Raw genomic sequence first — 20,078 nt, forward strand, 5'->3', positions numbered from 1 at the left:
GAATGGTGAGATAATTCCAAGGCAGGATGCTGTGTGACTCGAAGGAAAAAGACACTTCCATCCCATGAACGACCTAAAAAAAAAAGGATGCTCGGACCTGCCAGCAGGCAGAGTTGCTGCAAACTGGAACTCTCCAATGCTACATGTTTATTGCTGTAACTATTGCAACCCCTCTGAGAATTTAACTGGAATGTTTATCTGTGGAATCTCTCTAGTCTTATCTCTGCAATCCCATTAAATATGATATATACTTTTATGCATGGCATTTAAGATATACATATATAATTTGAGTAAATTGCATATCACAAGATAATTTTGTGAGAGTGTTACGATCCTATTTGGGACTGTTAATATTTAAAGAGAAATCTTTAAATCAATAAAACCACACCACAAGACTTTACCTTTTTAAACAAAACCCAAAATTTATTGTATATGGAACAGATTAAACAAAGCAAATATGATTAACACTATAGCTTATGCCCTTAAGTTTACTTCTTACTTTCCCCAAGAATTCTCTTGTGTTACAATATCTTAAAAGTTATTTCCTCCTGTAGGGATCACCTGCCACAGTCCTCTGGAAGCTACTTTAATTCTCCTTAGTTCCAGCTCTTCTCAGAGGTAAAACTTTCATTTACCATCGCTTCACTACACATATCACAATCCCTTGTTCTGGGTTCCTTCCCAATACTTCCTGGCTAAACTGCTGATCACAGAGAGTAGGCATAAATGGGTCTTTTTCAGGTTGGCAAGATGTAACGAGTGGTGAGCCACAGGGATCAGTGCTGGGACCTCAACTGTTTACAATTTATATATTTGGTTGCCAAATTTGCTGATGACACAAAGCTAGGTAGGAAAGTAAGTTGTGAAGAGGACATAAGGAGGCTACATAAAGATATAGCTAGGTTAAGTGAATGGGCAAAGATCTGACAAATGGAGTATAGTGTGGAAAAATGTGAAATTCTCTGTTTTGGCAGGAAGGATAAAAGAGAAGCATATTATCTAAATGGTGAGAGATTGCAGAGCTCTGAGATGCAGGGGGATCTGGGCGTCCTAGTGCATGAATCACAAAAGGCTAATATGCAAGTACAGCAAGTAATTAGGAAAGCTAATAGAATGTCATCATTTATTGCGCAGGGAATTGAATACAAAAGTAGGGAGGTTATGGTTGAGTTGTACAGGTCACTAGCGAGATCACATTTGGAGTACTGTGTACAGTATTGGTCATCTTATTTAGGGAAGGATGTAAATGTGTTGGAAGCAGTTCAGAGAAGGTTTACCAGACTAATACCTGGAATGGGTGGGTTGTTTTATGAGTAAAAGTTAGACAGACTAGGCTTGTATCCGCTGGAGTTTAGAAGATTAAGAGGCAACTTGATTGAAACATATAAGATCCTGAGGGATTGTGACAGGGTGGATATGGAGAGGATGTTTCCTCTTCTGGAAAAATCTAGAATGAGGGGTCACTGTTTTAAAAATAAGGGGTCGCCATTTAAAACAGAGTTGAGAAGAATTTTTTGCACTCAGAGCATCATGAGTCTTTGGAACTCTCTTCCTGAAAAGATGGTGGAAGCAGAGTCTTTGAATATTTTTAAGGCACAGGTGGATAGATTCTTGGTAAGCAAGGGGGTGATAGGTTATCACTGGTAGGTGGGATGCAGATTTCAGGTTACTATCAGATCAGCTATGATCTTATTAAATGGCGGAGCAGGCTTGATTGGCTGAATGGCCCACTCCTGCTCCTTGTTCGTATGTTCTTTTGCCACAAGAGTCTTTGAGGACCACTGTAGATCTTTCCACTAACTTCAAACTAGGCAATTTTTTTTTCCCTCGTGAAATCCAAACTGAGATTAAACCCTACCTGCATTCCTGCATGGCAAATTATGAAGTTAGCTTTTTCTCTACTTATAGTGCAGGCCCGACTAACTGTCATTTACTTTGACAATCTTCTCCCAGTGAGCTGCAAACTGCACACACTAGGTCCAAGTTGCATCTAGCTCTCAGCAAACACGCAGATAAATTGAAACTAGGAATCTTCCTGAACTCCACCCATCTCCATGGTAATGTGGTGTGCTCTGGGATGTCCTCAAACAAACCTTTTGGTTAAGTAACCCTCGTTTAAAATTACTTCTTTGATCTGAAGAAAAAAATGGATTTTACAACTCTTCAGGGTTTCCAAATGCTTTTAAATTAATTTACTCTTACTGCAAGGATTGCAAGCATCGTGTTTCCATTTCTTTAGCTAAGTAGGCCTACCTGCTGTTTTTTGATCTCACCTTTCCAGATGTTAACCTTTTAAGTCAACATGGCCCCAATCTTTTAAGTGTAATAAACTCCAAACTTGTTTGAATTGCGTTCACCCCAGGGTTGCTCACCAATTTCTAAACCAAATACCTCAATTTTCTACAGTTAAACTTTAATTCCTAAAAATAAAAGTTATATTCTAAAACATATGAATTATGAACTAGATATTCACAACCAGAGGAAAGATGTTTGATCCTGGTTCATTCAACCAGCTGGAATTACTTTAAAGTCCCCCATTATTGCATCCAATTGTTTTTGACATTATGTAGTGTTTTCACCTCCACTTCTCAATTTGGAAGTCTATTCAATGTGATGGCCACAGTCTGAAGAACTATTTGATATTGATAGTCGCTTGGTAGTACTGCACGTGACTATTACTGAAAAGTGCTGTCCGATCACGGGGTCACACCTGACGTTAGACATTATGTTCTGAGTTTTGCAAGCCAAAAAGACATTCTGCCTACCAGACAAATGAGTAATGTGGTATGTGAATTTCAGTGCCAATGCAGTCTCGGATTCATAGAATATATGTCCCAACGACTGGCGGATGGTATCAAACAGCACATCCTTTCAGCTGACCGTACTCAACCTGCCCATGCTTGCAAAATTCAGAACCTACCAGGCCATACGTATGAATGAAGATGCGTGTTGGGACCCTGTGGAAGTCATGAAGCATGGACCTCCGTGGGAATTGCCCGCTTGCTCCCCTCCTTGCTGCGCAAATGTCTCTGGCTCTGAGTTAGAGTTGGAGATTTGGGACAGTTCCAAGGTACTTACCTCGGTTGTTACCCAGAAAATGTTAGACAGAAAAAATCTAGTCTTACATCTGGGTCACTACACAACTGACCCCCAGTCACCCTCTGACTATCCCCAACCCTCTGACTACCCCTCCGAGCACCCGACTACCTCCCATCTCAATCCTACTATTCCCCCCAACAAAACCCCCGACCCGACCCAACTACCTCCCCTGACCCAAGTACCTCCAACCACCTGAGTACACCCCGAGCCAAATATCACCCCCCTGCAACCTGACCCAACTATTTACCCGACCCGACTACCCACTCATTGATCTACTCCCCTACCCACTTAGCCCCTCACCTACTTACCCCCTAATCACTTAGCCACCTCACCAACCCACGCAGTCCACCCACTCCACAGACTCCACCCGCTCACTAATATTCAAACTGGACCTTTAAACTTACCATATGGCAGCTGGTACCATAAAAAGGCGGCAGGCATGTCCTGTCTTCCCCCAACTCTGCTCTGAGCATTTCTGTGAATGCCGGGCTCTGAAGACCCTGGTAGAAATGCGTAGCAGCATTGAGACGGGTGAATTTTCGAGCACAGCGGCAATGAGAGATCATTGCCACTGCACAAAAGACCTGAGCCAATGTCTAATGTTAGATGTTACTCCGTGATTGGACAGCACTTACCGAACAATCCAGAGTCTGCTAAGAATTACACCAACAACAAATTTATGACTATCAGTTGGGCTCGTAATGTGGCCCACTTACGCTTGCTGGACACCACATATATTCATTCACAGGAACTAGTCCTCTCCAGGCAAAAGGAACATGTCCAGACATTGTGGCTTTTTTGAATTAAACAGAAGTGTGGGACAATAGCTCCTGGATATTCTCCTTGGCAATGCCTCAACCAATGAGAGTCAACTTGCCAATCAATCAGCATCATTTTCTCATGCAGTATAAATTATTGCTCCCTTTGAAATTTGGCATTCCTGCGCATGTTCCAACGTCCCTGGTGACCATGTGTGCGGAAGGTGTGTCCAAATGCAGCTTCTAGCTAACCGGATTTCGGAGCTGGAGCTGCGGATGGACTCATTGTGGAGCATCCACGATGCTGAGCAAGTCGTGGATAGCACGTTTAGCGAGGTGGACACACCGCAGGTGAAGATTACACAGGCAGAAAGGGAATGGGTGACCATCAGGAACAGTAAAAGACTCAGGAAGGTAGTGCAGGAGTCCCTGTGGTCATCCCCCTCTCTAACAGATATACCGCTTTGGATACTGTTGAGGGGGATGGCCTCTCAAGGGAAAGCAGCAACAGCCAAGTTCACGGCACCGTGGGTGGCTCTGCTGCTCAGAGGGACGGGAGGAAAACAAGTGGCAGGGCTATAGTGATAGGGGATTCAATAGTTAGGGGCACAGACGGACGCTTCTGTGGCTGCAAACGTGAATCAAGGATGATATGTTGCCTCCCTGGTGCCAGGGTCCAGGATTTCACGGAGCGGCTGCAGGACATTCTGGGGAGGGAAGGTAAACAGCCAGTGGTCGTGGTACGCATTGGTACCAATCACATAGGTAAACTAAGGGATGAGGACCTGCAAGCTCAGTACAGGAAGTTAGGAGATAAATTAAAATGCAGGACCTCAAATGTAGTAATCTCAGGATTACTCCCAGTTCCACGTACTAGGGAGAGCAGGAATAAGAGGATAGACCAAATGAACACGTGGCTGGATAGATGGTGTAGCCAGGAGGGATTCAGATTCCTGAGACACTGGGACCAGTTCTGGGAAAGGTGGGACCTGTACAAACCGGACGGGCTGCACCCAGGCAGAGCTGGGACCAGTGTCCTTGTGGGTGCTTTTGCTAGTTTTGTTGGGGAGTATTTAAACTAGTGTGGCAGGGGGATGGGATCCCAGGAGTGGGATCAGATAGGTCAGATTCAGATCAGAAAAATGGAGGTAGAACATTAGCTCGGGATGTTGTGATGGACATGGAGTTACAGGAGAAGCAAAGTTTACGAAGTGTCCAGCAAGGGAAATTGACGGGGTTAAACTGTTTATACTTCAATGCAAGGAGTATTACAAACAAGGTAGATGAGTTAAGGGCACAGGTAGACACGTGGCAGCAGGATGTCATTGCTATAACGGAGACCTGGCTAAAGGAGGGACAAAACTGGCAGCTTACTATCCCTAGTTACAGAGTCTTCAGACATGATAGAGTAGGAGATAAAAAAAGGGGGTGCGGTAGCACTAATGGTTAAAGAATCAATTCCAGTTGTGAGAAGGGATGATATACTAAATGGGTCAACAAATGAGGCTGTATGGATTGAGCTTAGAAATAAAAAAGGGTTAGTCACACTACTGGGAGTATACTACAGGCCCCCAAATACTGAGAGGGAGATAGAAGAACAAATATGTAAGCAAATTTCTGCTTGTAAGAACAAGAGGGCAATAATAGTAGGAGACTTCAGCTATCCTAATATCAGCTGGGATTCAAACAATATAAGGGGCACTGAGGGAGAAAAATTCATGCAGTGTGTCCAGGAAAATTTTTTCAACCAGTTAGTGACAAACCCAACGAGAGGAGATGCAATTCTAGACCTAGTCTTGGGGAATGAAGAAGGGCAAGTGGGTGAAGTGACAGTTGGCGACCATATCGGGGACAGTGATCACAATTCAGTTAGATTTAGCATTACCATGGAAAAGGACAGAGATAAGGCACGAGTAAAAGTCTTGAACTAAGGGGAGGCAAATTTTGCAGAAATGAGAAGGGACTTGGCTGAGGTGGACTGGACAGCACTGCTGGAGGATAAACCAGTGGGAAGCACTAAAAAGCGAGATCCTAATTGTACAAAGTAGACATGCCCCATACAAAAATAAGAGTGGTACTGCCAAATCTAGACCCCCCTGGTTGTCTAGAGGAATACAGGGGAAGATCAAACAGAAAAACAAAGCGCACGATAGGCACAAAGAACTAAGCACTGCAGATAGCCTAGACGAATATAGGAAGTGCAGGGACAAAGTAAAAAAGGAAGTAAGGAAATCAAAGAGAGGGCATGAAAAAAAATTAGCAAGTAAAGTTAAGGATAACCCAAAGATGTTTTACCAATACATTAATGCGAAAAGGTTAGTTAAGGAAAAAGTGGGACCTATCAGAGATGAAGATGGAAACTTGTGTGTAGATGTAGAGGCTGTGGGAAGGGTTTTGAATGAATATTTTGTCTCCATGTTTACAAAGGAAAGGGAGGATGTAGATATAGTAGTCCAGGAGGAACACTGCGAGATATTGGACGGGATAGTCATAAAGAGAGAGGAAGTACTCGAAGGGTTGAAATCCTTGAAAGTTGATAAGTTACCAGGGCCAGATGGATTGTTTCTGAGGGAGGAGATACAGATGCTCTGAGGATGATTTTCCCATCTTCACTAGATACAGGTACCGGAGGACTGGAGAAATGCAAATGTAGTTCCATTGTTTAAAAAGGGATCAAAGGAAATGCCAAACAATTATAGGCCAGTTAGTCTTACATCGGTGGTGAGCAAATTAGTAGAATCAATTCTGAGAGATAGGATTAACTGTCATGTGGAAAGGCATGGACTAGTCAGGGATGGTCAGCATGGATTTGTTAAAGGAAGGTCTTGCCTCACAAATTTGATTGAATTCTTTGAGGAAGTGACAAGAAGGGTTGATGAAGGTAGTGCAGTGGATTGTGTACATGGATTTTAGCAAGGCATTTGACAAGGTACCACATGGCAGATTGGTCAGGAAAGTAAAAGCCCATGGGATTCAGGGTAATGTGGCAAACTGGATAAAAGGTTGGCTTTGTAACAGGAAACAAAGGGTAATGGTCGATGGATGCCCTTGCGAATGGAAAGTTGTCTCAAGTGGTGTTCCGCAGGGCTCGGTGTTGGCACCCTTGCTGTTTGTGTTATATATTAATGATTTGGACATGAACGTGGGGGGCACAGTTGGGAAATTTGCAGATGAGACAAAGATTGGCCGAGTAGTGGATAGTGTAGAGGATAGCCACAATCTCCAAAACGATATAGATGGGTTGGTGGAGTGGGCGGTAAAGTGGCAGATGGATTTTAACATAGCGAAGTATAAGGTCACACATTTAGGGAGGTCAAACAGTTACAGGGATTACACAATAAATGGAAATATACTAAGAGGGGTAGATGAAGTGAGAGATCTTGGCGTACAAGTACACAGGTCCCTGAAGGCAGCAGTTCAAGTAGACAAGGTTGTAAAGAAGGCATGTGGAATGCTCTCCTTTATTGGCAGAGGGATAGAATATAAAAGTAAGGATATAATGTTGGAATTGTGTAAAACACTGGTGAGGCCACAGCTGGAGTATTGCGTGCAGTTCTGGTCACCACATTACAGGAAGGGTATAATGGCTCTGGAGAATGTGCAGAGGAGGTTTGCAAGAATGTTGCCAGGGTTAGAAAAGTGTAGCTACGAGGAGAGATTGGATAGGTTGGGGTTATTTTCCTTAGAACAAAGAAGGCTAAGAGGTGACTTGATTGAGGTGTACAAAATTATGAGGGGAATGGATAGAGTGGACAGGATAAAATTGTTTCTCTTGGTGGAGAATTCTAGAACCAGGGGCCATAGATTCAAGATAAGTGGCAGAAGGTGTAGGGGGGGAAATGAGGAAGAACTTTTTTACGCAGAGAGTAGTGGGTGTCTGGAATTCGCTGCCCAAGTTGGTGGTAGAGGCAGAAACTTTAAACTCTTTTAAAAAGTACCTTGATCTGCACCTTAAGTGCTGCAAGCTGCAGGGCTATGGGCTGGGTGCAGGAAGGTGGGATTAGAAAGGGCACCTGGGTGTCCTCAGGCTGGCATGGACAAGATGGGCCAAATGGCCTCCTTCTGTGCTGTAACTTTTCTATGGTTCTATGGAGTGCAAGACCAAAAGCTTCAACAGCAAGTCTCTTTTTTCAGCAATACTCTTTGATCTTAGTTCTAATTTTCATTTACACTACTTTGAACCCTTGTCGAAGTCTTACAATTTAGCTAAAGTCATTTTCAGGATTTTAATTTTCTATAAAACTATGTTATATGCCTCTAAAGATTGCGTTTCAGGTACTTCCCTTTCGGAACAGAAATGCCTAAGATTCTTCAATCTTTGCTCATAATTTGTGACAATAGAGTCATTCTTCTTCTAATTCCCTCCAGTTCTTGAGTGTCTCTATTTTGTCTCAATGGCCAGACTGGACATACTTCCCAAGACGCAGGTGGATCAGAACCCTGTACAGTTTGCTCAGGATTTCCTCTACCTGTATCTACTGTTTTGGCCTATTTTATCAGCTTAATTGAAACACTGCTGTGCATTGGTTGAACCAGTGGAATGTTGAGTCTAAGACTCGGGCCTCTTTCAACTTCATCCTTAACTATTTCAACATCATTCGTGGAGCATGTGCCAATTCTATGTGCAACATCTTATATCTATCCACATTAAATTTCACTCGTTGTTGCTCTGCCCAATTAAATAATCTGTCCAACTTATTTTGTAATTTCTGAGCTGCCCTTTGTGATCTAACTGCCCTTTCTATTTTGGTATCATCTACAAATTTGACCAATTTACACTGAGTTTCTGAATCAGTCATTAATGTAAATTTGAAACAAAAGTGGCATCAACATTGAACCACTTCACTCAGGACCTGCGCCTCACATAAAAGGACTGTAAAAAAGAAGCAGTTAAGGTGTCCATAGACTAGTATATGATACAATTTTATATACACATGTGGGGTAGGCCTGCAATGAGTGGATGCAATCAAGTTTCAGACATGAAAGGAAAGTCTGTAATGGACATAGAATGAGAGAAGTTTAGAGAGTTGAAATAAGATCTTGAGAGGAGAGCAAGTGCATGAGAAGCATCCTGAGATGGGGAGGCAGAGAAAAGGTGATACCAAGGGCAATAGAGGATCTCGCCAGGTGACTAAAATCAGACATACATCCAGAGACAATGAGAGAGGTTTTAAGAAGCATACAGATGGGAGAGAAACTGTTGAAGTGGCACATATAGAGAGAAAACAGGAGGTGTAGGACAACAAATAATTGTATTTATTTGGCACTTTATCATGTAAGCAAAAGGTCTCAAAGTAATTCATGCAGAAATAATTGGAGATAGCAAAATGCGCAGAGACGTCTTTACAGGAAAAGTGATCAATAAATGGGTTTGCGTGTGAACAGATGTTAATTACTTTTTGAAGTATATTACGTATTGCTCATACTGAATCACAGGCAACAATTCTTTGAAAGAATGTGGTGGCCCTTTGAAACATAACTGTCCATCATTGGTTTGTAATCTGTCATGAATTAGTGCCTTCATTGATTTTAATTAGTTATATCTGTTTCTGTTGGCAGGATAGGCTGAGCTTAAGGTCAAGGTGGCTAAACATTTTAATTTACCATAGAATCATTGCCATACTGAACATCTTAAAGTGGAGTCCTGGACATATACATCGGTGTTTGGTCAAAGGCATATTTCTTGAATCAGATATGGTGCCAAAACTGGAGTTAGTAAATGCTACAGTGAAGATGTTGCACTTAATGTATTGATTCCTGGTACACAAGCTATCTGTTTCAGTATTTTGTTTGGAGCTCCAGGGCTGAGACACATTTAATGACCTTGTTAATAAATGGTGCAAGATCCATTTGCTACTATGAATTTTATCTTTTCCAGTCAATGCATGTTTTTTGAAATGTTTGTAAGTATTGTTTTGTCTGCAGCACAGAATTACTATGCTGAGCAGTTTACTTATCAGAACAGCCAATCTAGGAATTGAGCCTGTCCAAATTGACCATTCAAGTACCAATGACCTTTTAAATAAGTTGCAGCCTGAAATACTCCCAGTTTCTGTGCAAGTTGGTCACTGCCAAATAATTTTACTACTTTGTCTTCCTGAAGTAGCATTTTTAAGAGGATGCTAAGCAAACCTATTTGTTTTTGGGAGGTTAGGAATCATGGGAGGATAATGAATTACTATTTAAATGTAATCTGTTTCAGGTTTTGGAAGTAGCTGAGCAAGTGGAAGAATTGCAGAGGAGATGGCCAGTGGCCTGGGGGAAGCTGGATGAAAATAGCATAGGAGTTGTGACGCCATATGCCAATCAAGCCATGCGAATCCGTGCAGAGATGCAGAAAAAGAAACTTAATGATGTCACTGTTGAACATGTCTTGAACATACAAGGTGAGTGCCCTGAATGTCTTCTCTAAAACTTGCCTGTCGGTCTGGCAGTATCGGAAGAAGTGAAAACAGATGAACTTTGGAAGCCTTTTGTCAAAACTGCTGGCTTGTTGATGCCCTGACGTTCACAGATCTTCTGTATTGTCTGTTTTATTTCACATTTCTAAAATTTACAGTTTTCTTTGTATCTTAAATATCTATTTAATTAATTTAATTAAATATCCCTCAGAAGAACCATCCCATGCAGTGTTGCCTGGTTGTGTACAAAGAATATTCAATGTGTGATATATTGTGAACATGGGCAGTGCATGGCACAATGGAATCATCATAAATTTACAATAACTTCAAAAAGCTTGTTTTTTCAGTGCTGAGTAGCAACTGCCTTTAAAGGTTAGTCACAGATTAGAGAATGTAGTAAAACCCAAGTTCACAAGCTCTGATTCCATGTAAATGGAGTTCCTTCTCTCTGCTGAGAATGAATTGGACTGAGGCCTGGTTGCTCTTCCATAAAGAGGCAGGGGAAAATTGTTTAATGTATCACCTCAAGGCTCTCATTTTTTCTAAACAACTGTTTATTGGCAGTATAATGTAAGACGTCTGGGAGTAGCTGCCTATTGGTTCTGTGAGGAAAGGAAATTGTGGAGCCATTTTTGTAAATTTGAAAAAAATACTGTTGCATTTTCTCCTTTTTTGATGGTGTTGGCATTGAGCTTCTTGAGCTTTTGTCACCTATGGTACTTGTAACAGCCATTCTTCATGCATGAACCTAGGCAGTAAGCATGCATAGTTTATTCCGATGGAAGTATCACATCCAGGCCTAAGTGTGTGTCTCAGTTTCTCACTGGCATGCACACATATATATGTAATTTCCAACAAGTCATTGGTATTGATCAAAAGTTGAAATAGGCAGGAAAGTGGAGTTACTGTAGTGTGAATGATGTGGTCAGACTGGGTATAATGGAACCTTCATGTAGTTGAACTATGCAAACTTTACCAAATGAACCATTAAGTGAGCTGGAAAAGACATTAATCTGTGAAAATGAATGGGCTATGGTTTTCTACTTTGTGACACTGGACACAAGTTGAAAGACAAAATTGTATCTGTTGATGCTTTTAACAAAATATGTTGTAATAGTCCTAAAATACTGCTGACAATTTGCAAGAAAGCTGCCACTCCTGATTTTGTTTAGTCTACTTCTTGTACTGTAAAAGAAATGCCGAATCAATAATAAAGAAATTGCCCTTCAAGGTTATGATAGGTTAATGAGCACTTGTACTGGCCTGAAGCTAATTGCTGGCTATTGATGCATTCCAGATCTATAATGAGGTTGATTAAATTGTCAGTTACAAGCAGTTGGATACAGTATGGTAATTACAAGCCATTGTATCTTTTGATTTTGACAACCTGAGATCTGTTTTCATTCAAATATCTTAAGTCCAGGTAACTTTACAGAATCGCACAAATTCCTGGAACTTACTTGCACTATTATGGCAAACCATCAGTATTGTTTGTATCATTGCCAAATCAAACATCAGAAAGTGGTGGAATCTGTCACAACACAGTCATTGCATGACTGTCATTGCATGATGACTTCAGGTTGAATGACTTGATTACTCTAATGTTGATGTAATGGCCAGGGTAAGCACCAAGAAAGATAAAGCTGTGTTGTGTTAAAATAAATACAATGATGATCTGTAGATGTTGAGAATGACTCATCCCAAGAGTGTTTATGTTAATGTATCCCAACTTGGAATGACGTCAGAGAGATGAACCAAATCCAGGAGGGAACTCCCCAGATCCTACCTTCATTTCTGATTGCACAAATTACTGCCAAGCTTGACTTCACCATGTATTTGCAGCTTTTAAACAGATTTTTTGAGATATCCCATATGTGCACTCTGGTGGGCAGGACGGTTTAGTTAGTGTGATGTGTAGCACAGTTATTTCCTAATAAGTGCATGCATATCTGATCAGCACTGACTGTCAGATGTGACATTTTACTTTAACCCTGATGCATTATCCTTCTCCCCTATTTTTTACCCCAACAGTATGGATGCTCTGCAACCAGTTGCTAGAAGCAGGTTATACAGAGGCAATTGTTCTCCACCCACTGCTTCCACCTCCCCCAACTCTGGTTACTACCTTATAGGACAATATTGGAAAGGCTGTGAGTTTGCTATTTGGTTAGGCATAATGCTGAAACCAAGTTTACACTATTGTGCAGAATGTTGGTTTGCTTAATGACAACATTAAATGCAAGAATTGAACATCAGTGCATCAAACTACTGGTTTCAAAGCATAAGATAAAACCCTCTTCTGTGGTATTGATGTGTTTTTCTTCATCTTTAGAAATAAGCCCTACTCATCCACACTGGAAGAAATATCAACATTTACTATCCTCAAAAATACTGTCTGAAGTAAGGCTTAGGTTTAAAAAAAATGTCTGTTGTGTTACTCACGCTTCATATTTAAAAAAAGACTTGCCTCATATGCACCACATTATTACATTAGATCTCATTTTGTAGATCTCATGGTGAGTTTGACATTCTGAACTGGCTGATACATCATCCTGGTGAGCATTGGACAAATAGATTCTGAGATCTGGGAACATAAGGGATAGTACAGGCCCTAACAGCATTAAATGTGTAGATTGGGAAACTGAGAGAGCGTCTAGGGGTAGGTGGTGATGGGTGAAAGAGCCTTTGAGAAGCAGGTCCAGCTTGACATTGGAGGGTGATTGGAGTCTGGCAGTATTAGGTAGTTGATGGGGTCAGATATAAACATTAAAAATTTTTAATAATCTATTGGGGTAGAGGGGTCCAGGGGCTATTCAACCAGTTTTTGGCCTTTTTTAATGTATCATCTACTCATCTCACTGTATTTCAATCTGTGACCTGCCTTCTCTGGTCCATTTAAAGACTTAGTGCACTGTTGGCCCATCACATTTACTGCTTTCCCTGTTGTAGGATGGTTCCTGTCTTTATTTTCCTGCCTTGGTGCTGTGATTGACATGGGCAGTTGAAGAAAGCTAATAACACAAATGTATCTTCTGGCAGTGTTTAAGTCACTTGGAAAATAAACTGAAATTCTCTTCAACCTTTCCACTGAGATAGCTAATACATTCTCTGTGAATAATCTTTGATTACTTTCTAACAATCAAAAAACTAACCTTGCTAAGCACAGGTGTTGACTAAGTAAACAGTTCATAACAGAAAATGTATTAGTTAATATTTCATATCTCAAATCTGCATGACATAAAGCTTGGAGAGCTCATCTCCACTTTGTGTCCATGAATACATTTATGTGAAAGATGATTGACATGTTGCCTTTGAGTAATGTTTTTACATGTCTCTTTGTTATTTGGACCATTGCTCAAATGCATATGAGGTCAGCCATTGCCCATTTTGGCTTATGCACCAGTGGGATCCTGTTTCAATAATATTGAGTGGGTACTGCAATTTTGGAGGTGCCACATTTTTATTGAGATGGTAAACTGAAAGTCCTGCCTGACTGTTCAATAGTGAAGGCTTGCATGATGATAGCTTGAGGGGCTGAATGGTCAATTCCATTTCCTATGTAAAGAGTGTTGCATCTGCTATTGTGTGAATTATAGTTTTGTGTGTTTTTAAAACAGTAATCTGTAACAGCCGAATTATTGGTTAACAATGAGGTGGTTTGGCAACAATGCCCTTTTGAATCATTTGCATTTTAGATTGAGCCACTGAGGGAGATATCTAACTAACAGCAGGGCCATGACCTGTAACATGGCAATTTTTATCTGCAGTTCATAGATATTCTGATCACAGATCTTGTCAAAAACCAGTAGCATGTATATTGAGATTTGACTGTACACCATAATTAGCATTCTACATCAGTGCTTTTAATCTAGGATTCCCATTTGCATGCTGCTGTTTTTTTCTATTTTGAATAACCATAGAATTTACACTTCGCCAGGATGTGAATTTTTGCCCCAATTCTTGAGCAAATTTTTAAATTATTACCTGTTATAAAAAAAGTGGAAACTCAGCATGTTGTACTGTGCTGAATAAATTGGTTGCTTGCAAAGTATGAAAGGGAAGCTCTTGTGCATCAGGGGACTGTAACAGAATTAAATGTTACTAATCCCCTGAAGTCATCTTGGAGTAGCCATTCAAAAATTAGAATTGACTTCATCTGTTATGGTTTGAAGTTAGATTTTTAGTTGCAGGGAGGGGAAATGGAAGATATTTCTCTCTCTGATTTAAAGGTAAAAGTTGTTGGAGATCTGGATTTGCTGAGGAGACATTAGTTTAACATAATTGTGTGACATGGTGTAATTGGCAACTTGGGTGGAAGGCTTAATGCAATTGTCCAGTCTGGTTTCTTTTTCATATCTTAACATGTTGCTGTATACATTTCTCAGTTCACTCAAGAATTTAGTCTTATGTTATGCCTTTCCTGTGACAAATAATCAAAGGTGAATTGCAGGAAACAAAGGACACAATCCTGGAAATGGGAGACAAGTAGCAGAGGTGATCGAGGGCACAATAAAATCAGTAGATACTCTGGGGCTATGGTGGATGAAGAAAGACAGTCATACAGTCTGTCAGAGACAGAAGAGTAAAGTGTGAAACAAAAACAAAAAATGCTGGATAAACCCAGCAGGCCTAACAGCATCTGTGGAGAGAAAGACAGAGTTAACGTTTTGAGTCCGTATCGGATTCGAAACGTTAACTCTGTCTTTCTCTCCACAGATGCTGTCAGAGACCTGCTGAATTTTTCCGGCATTTTTTGTTTCAGATTTCCAGCATCTGCAATATTTTGCCTTTATCTTAGAGTAAAGGGTGAGTTCTGGGTCATGGGGCTTGAAATAAATGGAAGTAGGATGGAGTGAGGGTTTAAAAATGATGACAAGGTTTTACATTTTAGACACTGGATAATGGGGAGACAATAGAAGTTGGCAGGGAGAGTGTGGAAAGATAGAGATAAAGTGTGAGATGGGATATGAGCAATGGAGTTCTGGACAAGTTGAAATTGATTTATGATGAAAATTGGGAGGCCAGGTATGCTTGTCTACAGTTCTGTACAGACAAACTGTAAAGAAACTTGACTTATTAATTTTATTTAGTGTTTGTTTTGATATTACATGTGAGCAAATTTTCAGGCGTGTTATTTGCCGCACACCTTCCCAAACCGAGAACATGCAATACATATATCACCGGAGCTCTTGGTGCGTCCGGCAAGCCCTCAATTTAAAAATTCTCATCCCTGTATTCAAATCCCTCCTTGGTCTTGCCCCTCTCTATTTCTGTAACCCGGTGTAGCCCTACAACCCTCTGAGATTTCTGCGTTCCTCCAATCCTGGCCTCTAGCACATCCCCAATTTTAATCATTGTGCCATTGGCTGCCATGTCTTTAGCTTCCATTACCCTTAACACTGGAATTATCTCCCCAAACCTCTCCACTTCTCTTTTTCTCTTTGCCTTTTTTAGGACGGTCCTAAAACCTACCTCTTGTTTTGGTCACTGACCCTAATATTTCCTTCTGTAGCTTGGTGTCAAATTTTGTTTGATAAAGCTCCTGTGAAGAACCTTTGGATGTTTTACAACATTAAAGGTACTATATAAATGCAAATTGTAGTTTAGGCCTGAAAATATATGCACTAGTGCATTTTTTGTCATTGCTTTTCCTGTCCTTATTGGCAAGACTTTGCCTCCACAGTTGCTTTTCTCCTTCTCCTAGCTGCTAAGCTAATGTCAGGGGCTGATTGGTAGAAGCACACCTCAGAAACCTGTTCCAGATCTTGTTCTGACATTGGGCTTACTTGGTTCAAATCAAATCCAGAAATGTTGAAGGACATTAGTGATGTAGGTGCAAGCTGGCCATTATTTTGGACGAGAGGGCAGAGGTACAAGTTTACAAACTTCAAATTAGCGTTAGGATTGGAAGAAATTTCCTCCTATAACGTAGTGTGTGCATGGAACAGAATCTCCAAAAGAGCAGTTGATGTTGTGTGTGCCACTCCTTTCTGTATAGTGACTATTGATCTTAAGAGCTCACATTAATTGACCATTGAATAAATACAGTTCTTGGATTACTTTGCTGTGAGATCACCTCTACTGATTGCATGAGGTGCTTTTATTGAAGTTGCAGCACTGATTTCAGGAGATGATTGCTTTATTAGCTTTTTGGTACTGTATCATACCAAAGTGCACTTCTGCAACATTTTACAGGACCTATGCAAAATGTCTCAGTGGTGCTGAAAGAACAATATAATACGGCCTATTTATATTTCCAAGGGCAGCCAATGTCCAAAGAACAGCATTTGTCTTTGGCTGCAGCTTTATGTATCGGAAACACCTTTATAAATTTATTATACCAGAATCTGTGTAGTTTCCTCTATTTATAGACTTTGCAGGACCTGAGACCCTCTATATTGATAAAACCAAAATACTACGAATGCTGGAAATCTGGAACAAAAACAGAAAATGCTGCAAAAACTCAGCAGGTCTAGCAGCATCTGTGGAGAGGGAAACAGAGTTAATGTTTTGAGTCCGTAAGACCCTTCTTCAGAGCTGGAGAAGCTCTGTTTCTCTCTCCACAGATGCTGCTAGACCTACTGAGTTTTTCCAGCATTTTCTTTTTTTGTTCCAGATCTCCTATTTTGCCTGTTTTTGTTTCTGCTTATTATTGTTTGTTTTGTGTGGACAGTGTGCACATTTATGTATTTGTTTCAACAAACCCCTTGATTTTAAAAATTTGGTCCAAGTCCACAGTGCTTTTGTAGCAATTATACACCTATTCTGTTTGCCTAGGTCTTGATCATAGTTTATTTGATAATTTGATTAAGCTTTAAACTGCTTTCAGCCAATTGTTGGTAAATCCAGGAAAACATTCATCATTCAATTATTAAACTTAATATTAGTTTGGGAATTTTCAGCTCTCCTGGCACAAACTAATAAATATGTAAAGATAATAAATGGATTCCAGTGATTTACATATTACGAAAAATGGTGGGGTGAATGGTAAGACGTTTTATTTAGATTAAATTCTTCAGTTGAAAATCAGTGTAACTACACTCTACAGTCTGTGACAATATGATGAAGAGACTATTATGCCAGATGTTCTGTGCTGCTGAATATCTAATGAGCATTTCAGGTGCTGAGTGGCTTGCTGTTGTTTTCCAAGTTTTCATTCTTTTTCAAATGATGAACCACCCAGGGGTATTTTTCTTGAAGCCCTTGTTTCATTCTAAAATGTGAATTTGCTATAGATATAGTCAGACATTACACTTCATTCTGTTTATCAAATGATTGGCATGTTTTGGGGCCATTATATTAGATATTTGCTTGAGTCAATCATCACCAACTACACCCCTGTGAATAATGGACTAGATAAACATTTTTATAGAATCAAGTCACAGGCTTGGAACTGAAGTGTTTTTATTCTTATTGAATAGATGAACGCACAGCAACAAGTGAGATTTATGTCTCCCTGCACTCCTCTTTTTATAAGACAACAGGCATAACTTGTCCCTTCAAACAGAGAACACTTACTGTAATATTCTCTGGCAATACCACCCTGGTTTAGCTGGCCAAGGCTTGTAAGGTGTGACAGCTTTTTGGCTATGCCAGTTACAAACTTGAGAGGCCCTCTCTCACTGATTCCAGATTGTCAATATAAATATCGAGGAAGAATTCTGTGCCAATTCTGAATCAATTACAGGGAACGCCACCCAGTCGCACTCCATCTTCTTCTCATTGTTCTCAGCAACAATTGTCACTCAAAGTTACTACTGTACCTGTAGTCGGAGCCAACCCTTTAAGTGGTGCACAAGGATGTTCTTGTTATCTTCTAGCTACGACAGCTTGAATTAAAGAACATCTTAAGTGGCAAGGCACTTCTGACAACATTACAAAATATTTGGAGCTGGAAATTTGTTTGCCCCGATTTTTGGATGCAGGGGCCATGATTCCCGACCTGTCTGCACACGTTGGAAATAAGGTGGGCAGCACGTAAAATTTGTATACCGACCTCATTTCCTCAATTGAAGCATTTGCACCGGCAGCCTGTTCCCTGGACTTCATTGTGCGGCCACTATTCATACACACCGCAGGGAGCTGAGTAGCATTGTGAAGAAACTGCGTGTTACATGCAGCCGTTCCTTTTTAAAGGTGAAGTCCTTATGAAAGAGAGGTTACTGCAATGCATTTTGGCACTGAGGGAGAAGGAGAATGGCACACCAGGTGAAGGAAAGGCCTCCCTTCTTTAGTAACACCACCTTGGGCACATCAGTCAGAGATTGGGAGGAGTCCATGTTTGTGTTGGGGGGCAGGAAGCATCAAGAAAGAGTTTCTGCAGGGAATGGGAGCAAATGGTTGATCGTTGTGTGATTCCCAGAACCTGGCAGCAGTCTCAGACAAAGTTTAATGATCTTACTTGGGTGGTCAAGATGAGCGAATGTAGCTGCATGTCACATCTCACACCACCCACCTCCCACACTGCTCAATGCATCACACCCCCATCACTCACCCAGAGGAACTCCCAGACTCACCCTGACATATACTGCACCTCACTTGCAATCAGGCCAGCCACGCACACAACTCTACCACTTCCCCAAATCTGCAGCTATTCAGCTAAGGCAGGCACATCATCCAACCACAGTGACAAACAGTCTCTGACATTCTGCCCTCTCTTTTGCAGAAGAATGTCACCCACAACAGGAGGGAATACAAATAGGACCGACAGTGAACCAGTACACCTGCATCCTGTTAGCAGTTTCAAGGAGATGCTGCATAGGATTATGGGCACCAATGCCATTTCCTGTGGCACCTGGTGCTGCCAAGGCCATCCAGAATGATGGTAAATTGTCACCTTATGCACCATCTCAACTCACTCCTCATCCTGAAAGGTGCCATGAAATGGAAACTGCAACTGGACTGAACTTGGACTTCCTGCTTTCCTCGCTACCTACTCTTTCATCACTCCTAACCCCCTGCTAATGCTTTTGTGCTTTCAGATAGTCAAGAACTGCCGGCTGCTCAGCCATTGTACCCTCAAGCAGAAGGGCAAGAAAAAGGGGAGACCTCTTAGGGAGAAGCACCATGACTTGACCTTGCACTCACAATTGCAGCCACTAACTCAGATACAGGATTGCAGGTACTTTAGAAGCTAGTAAAGTCAGGATCTGCATGTGGTGAATCACCAGGCAGGAGTGAGCTGTGGTCAGGCTAGAGGGATGGGTCAGCTGGTATGCAAACCTCCCGAAGTGCGAGATCACAGACTAGTTCTGCCACGGGGGCTCAGATGAGGAAAATGCTGATGACGATGCACACCAAAATGCTTGGAGCATTGGCAGGCCAGCCAGGTAGCCTCCAGTCACTGGCTAGGAGCATGAAGTAGTCTGGCTCCACCATGACACAGGGCATTAAGCAGAGCTTAGAGCCCATCCTTTCCACTGTGGAAATGGTGGTGAGCTCTATGCCAGCAATGCCAGATCGACCCATGATGGAACATCTGCATGCTGCTGTCTCAACTTTCACTACAGCACAGATGGAGGCCTCCCAATATTTTGGCGCTGCCTTGGAAGTTTAGACAGAGGTCATGAAATCCCTGGCTACTGGTATGCAGGCCCAGACTGCTGCCATCCAGTGGATGCAATCTCAGTGCTCAAAGGCTCTCTTGTCAGTCCAGCAATCAATGCTCCAGCAAATTGAGGATTGCTGAAGTGCTGTCCCATGGGAGTGACAGCGGGAGATGGGAACAAGAATCTGTTGTCCTTTCTCAGGATGACACCATTTGTGCTCGCACCACCATCACTCTGCCACAGCCCTTGCTGACCCATGCAACCCAGACTGC

The 20,078-nt window shown here is 41.4% G+C and overlaps 1 protein-coding gene across 5 annotated transcripts in view; it reads left to right on the forward strand.

Moving 5' to 3' along the window:
* Window positions 1-20,078, forward strand: part of LOC144690711 (putative helicase with zinc finger domain) — a 453,895-nt gene that overhangs the window by 211,292 nt on the left and 222,525 nt on the right. For all 5 annotated transcript variants that reach the window (XM_078558475.1, XM_078558473.1, XM_078558477.1 and 2 more), the window contains one exon: window positions 10,060-10,243. In XM_078558475.1, coding sequence (XP_078414601.1) covers window positions 10,060-10,243 — 184 coding nt within the window. The remainder of the gene's footprint in view (window positions 1-10,059; window positions 10,244-20,078) is intronic.

Source organism: Cetorhinus maximus, chromosome 15, assembly GCF_964194155.1.
Source record: "Cetorhinus maximus chromosome 15, sCetMax3.hap1.1, whole genome shotgun sequence".
Lineage (NCBI taxonomy): Eukaryota > Metazoa > Chordata > Chondrichthyes > Lamniformes > Cetorhinidae > Cetorhinus > Cetorhinus maximus.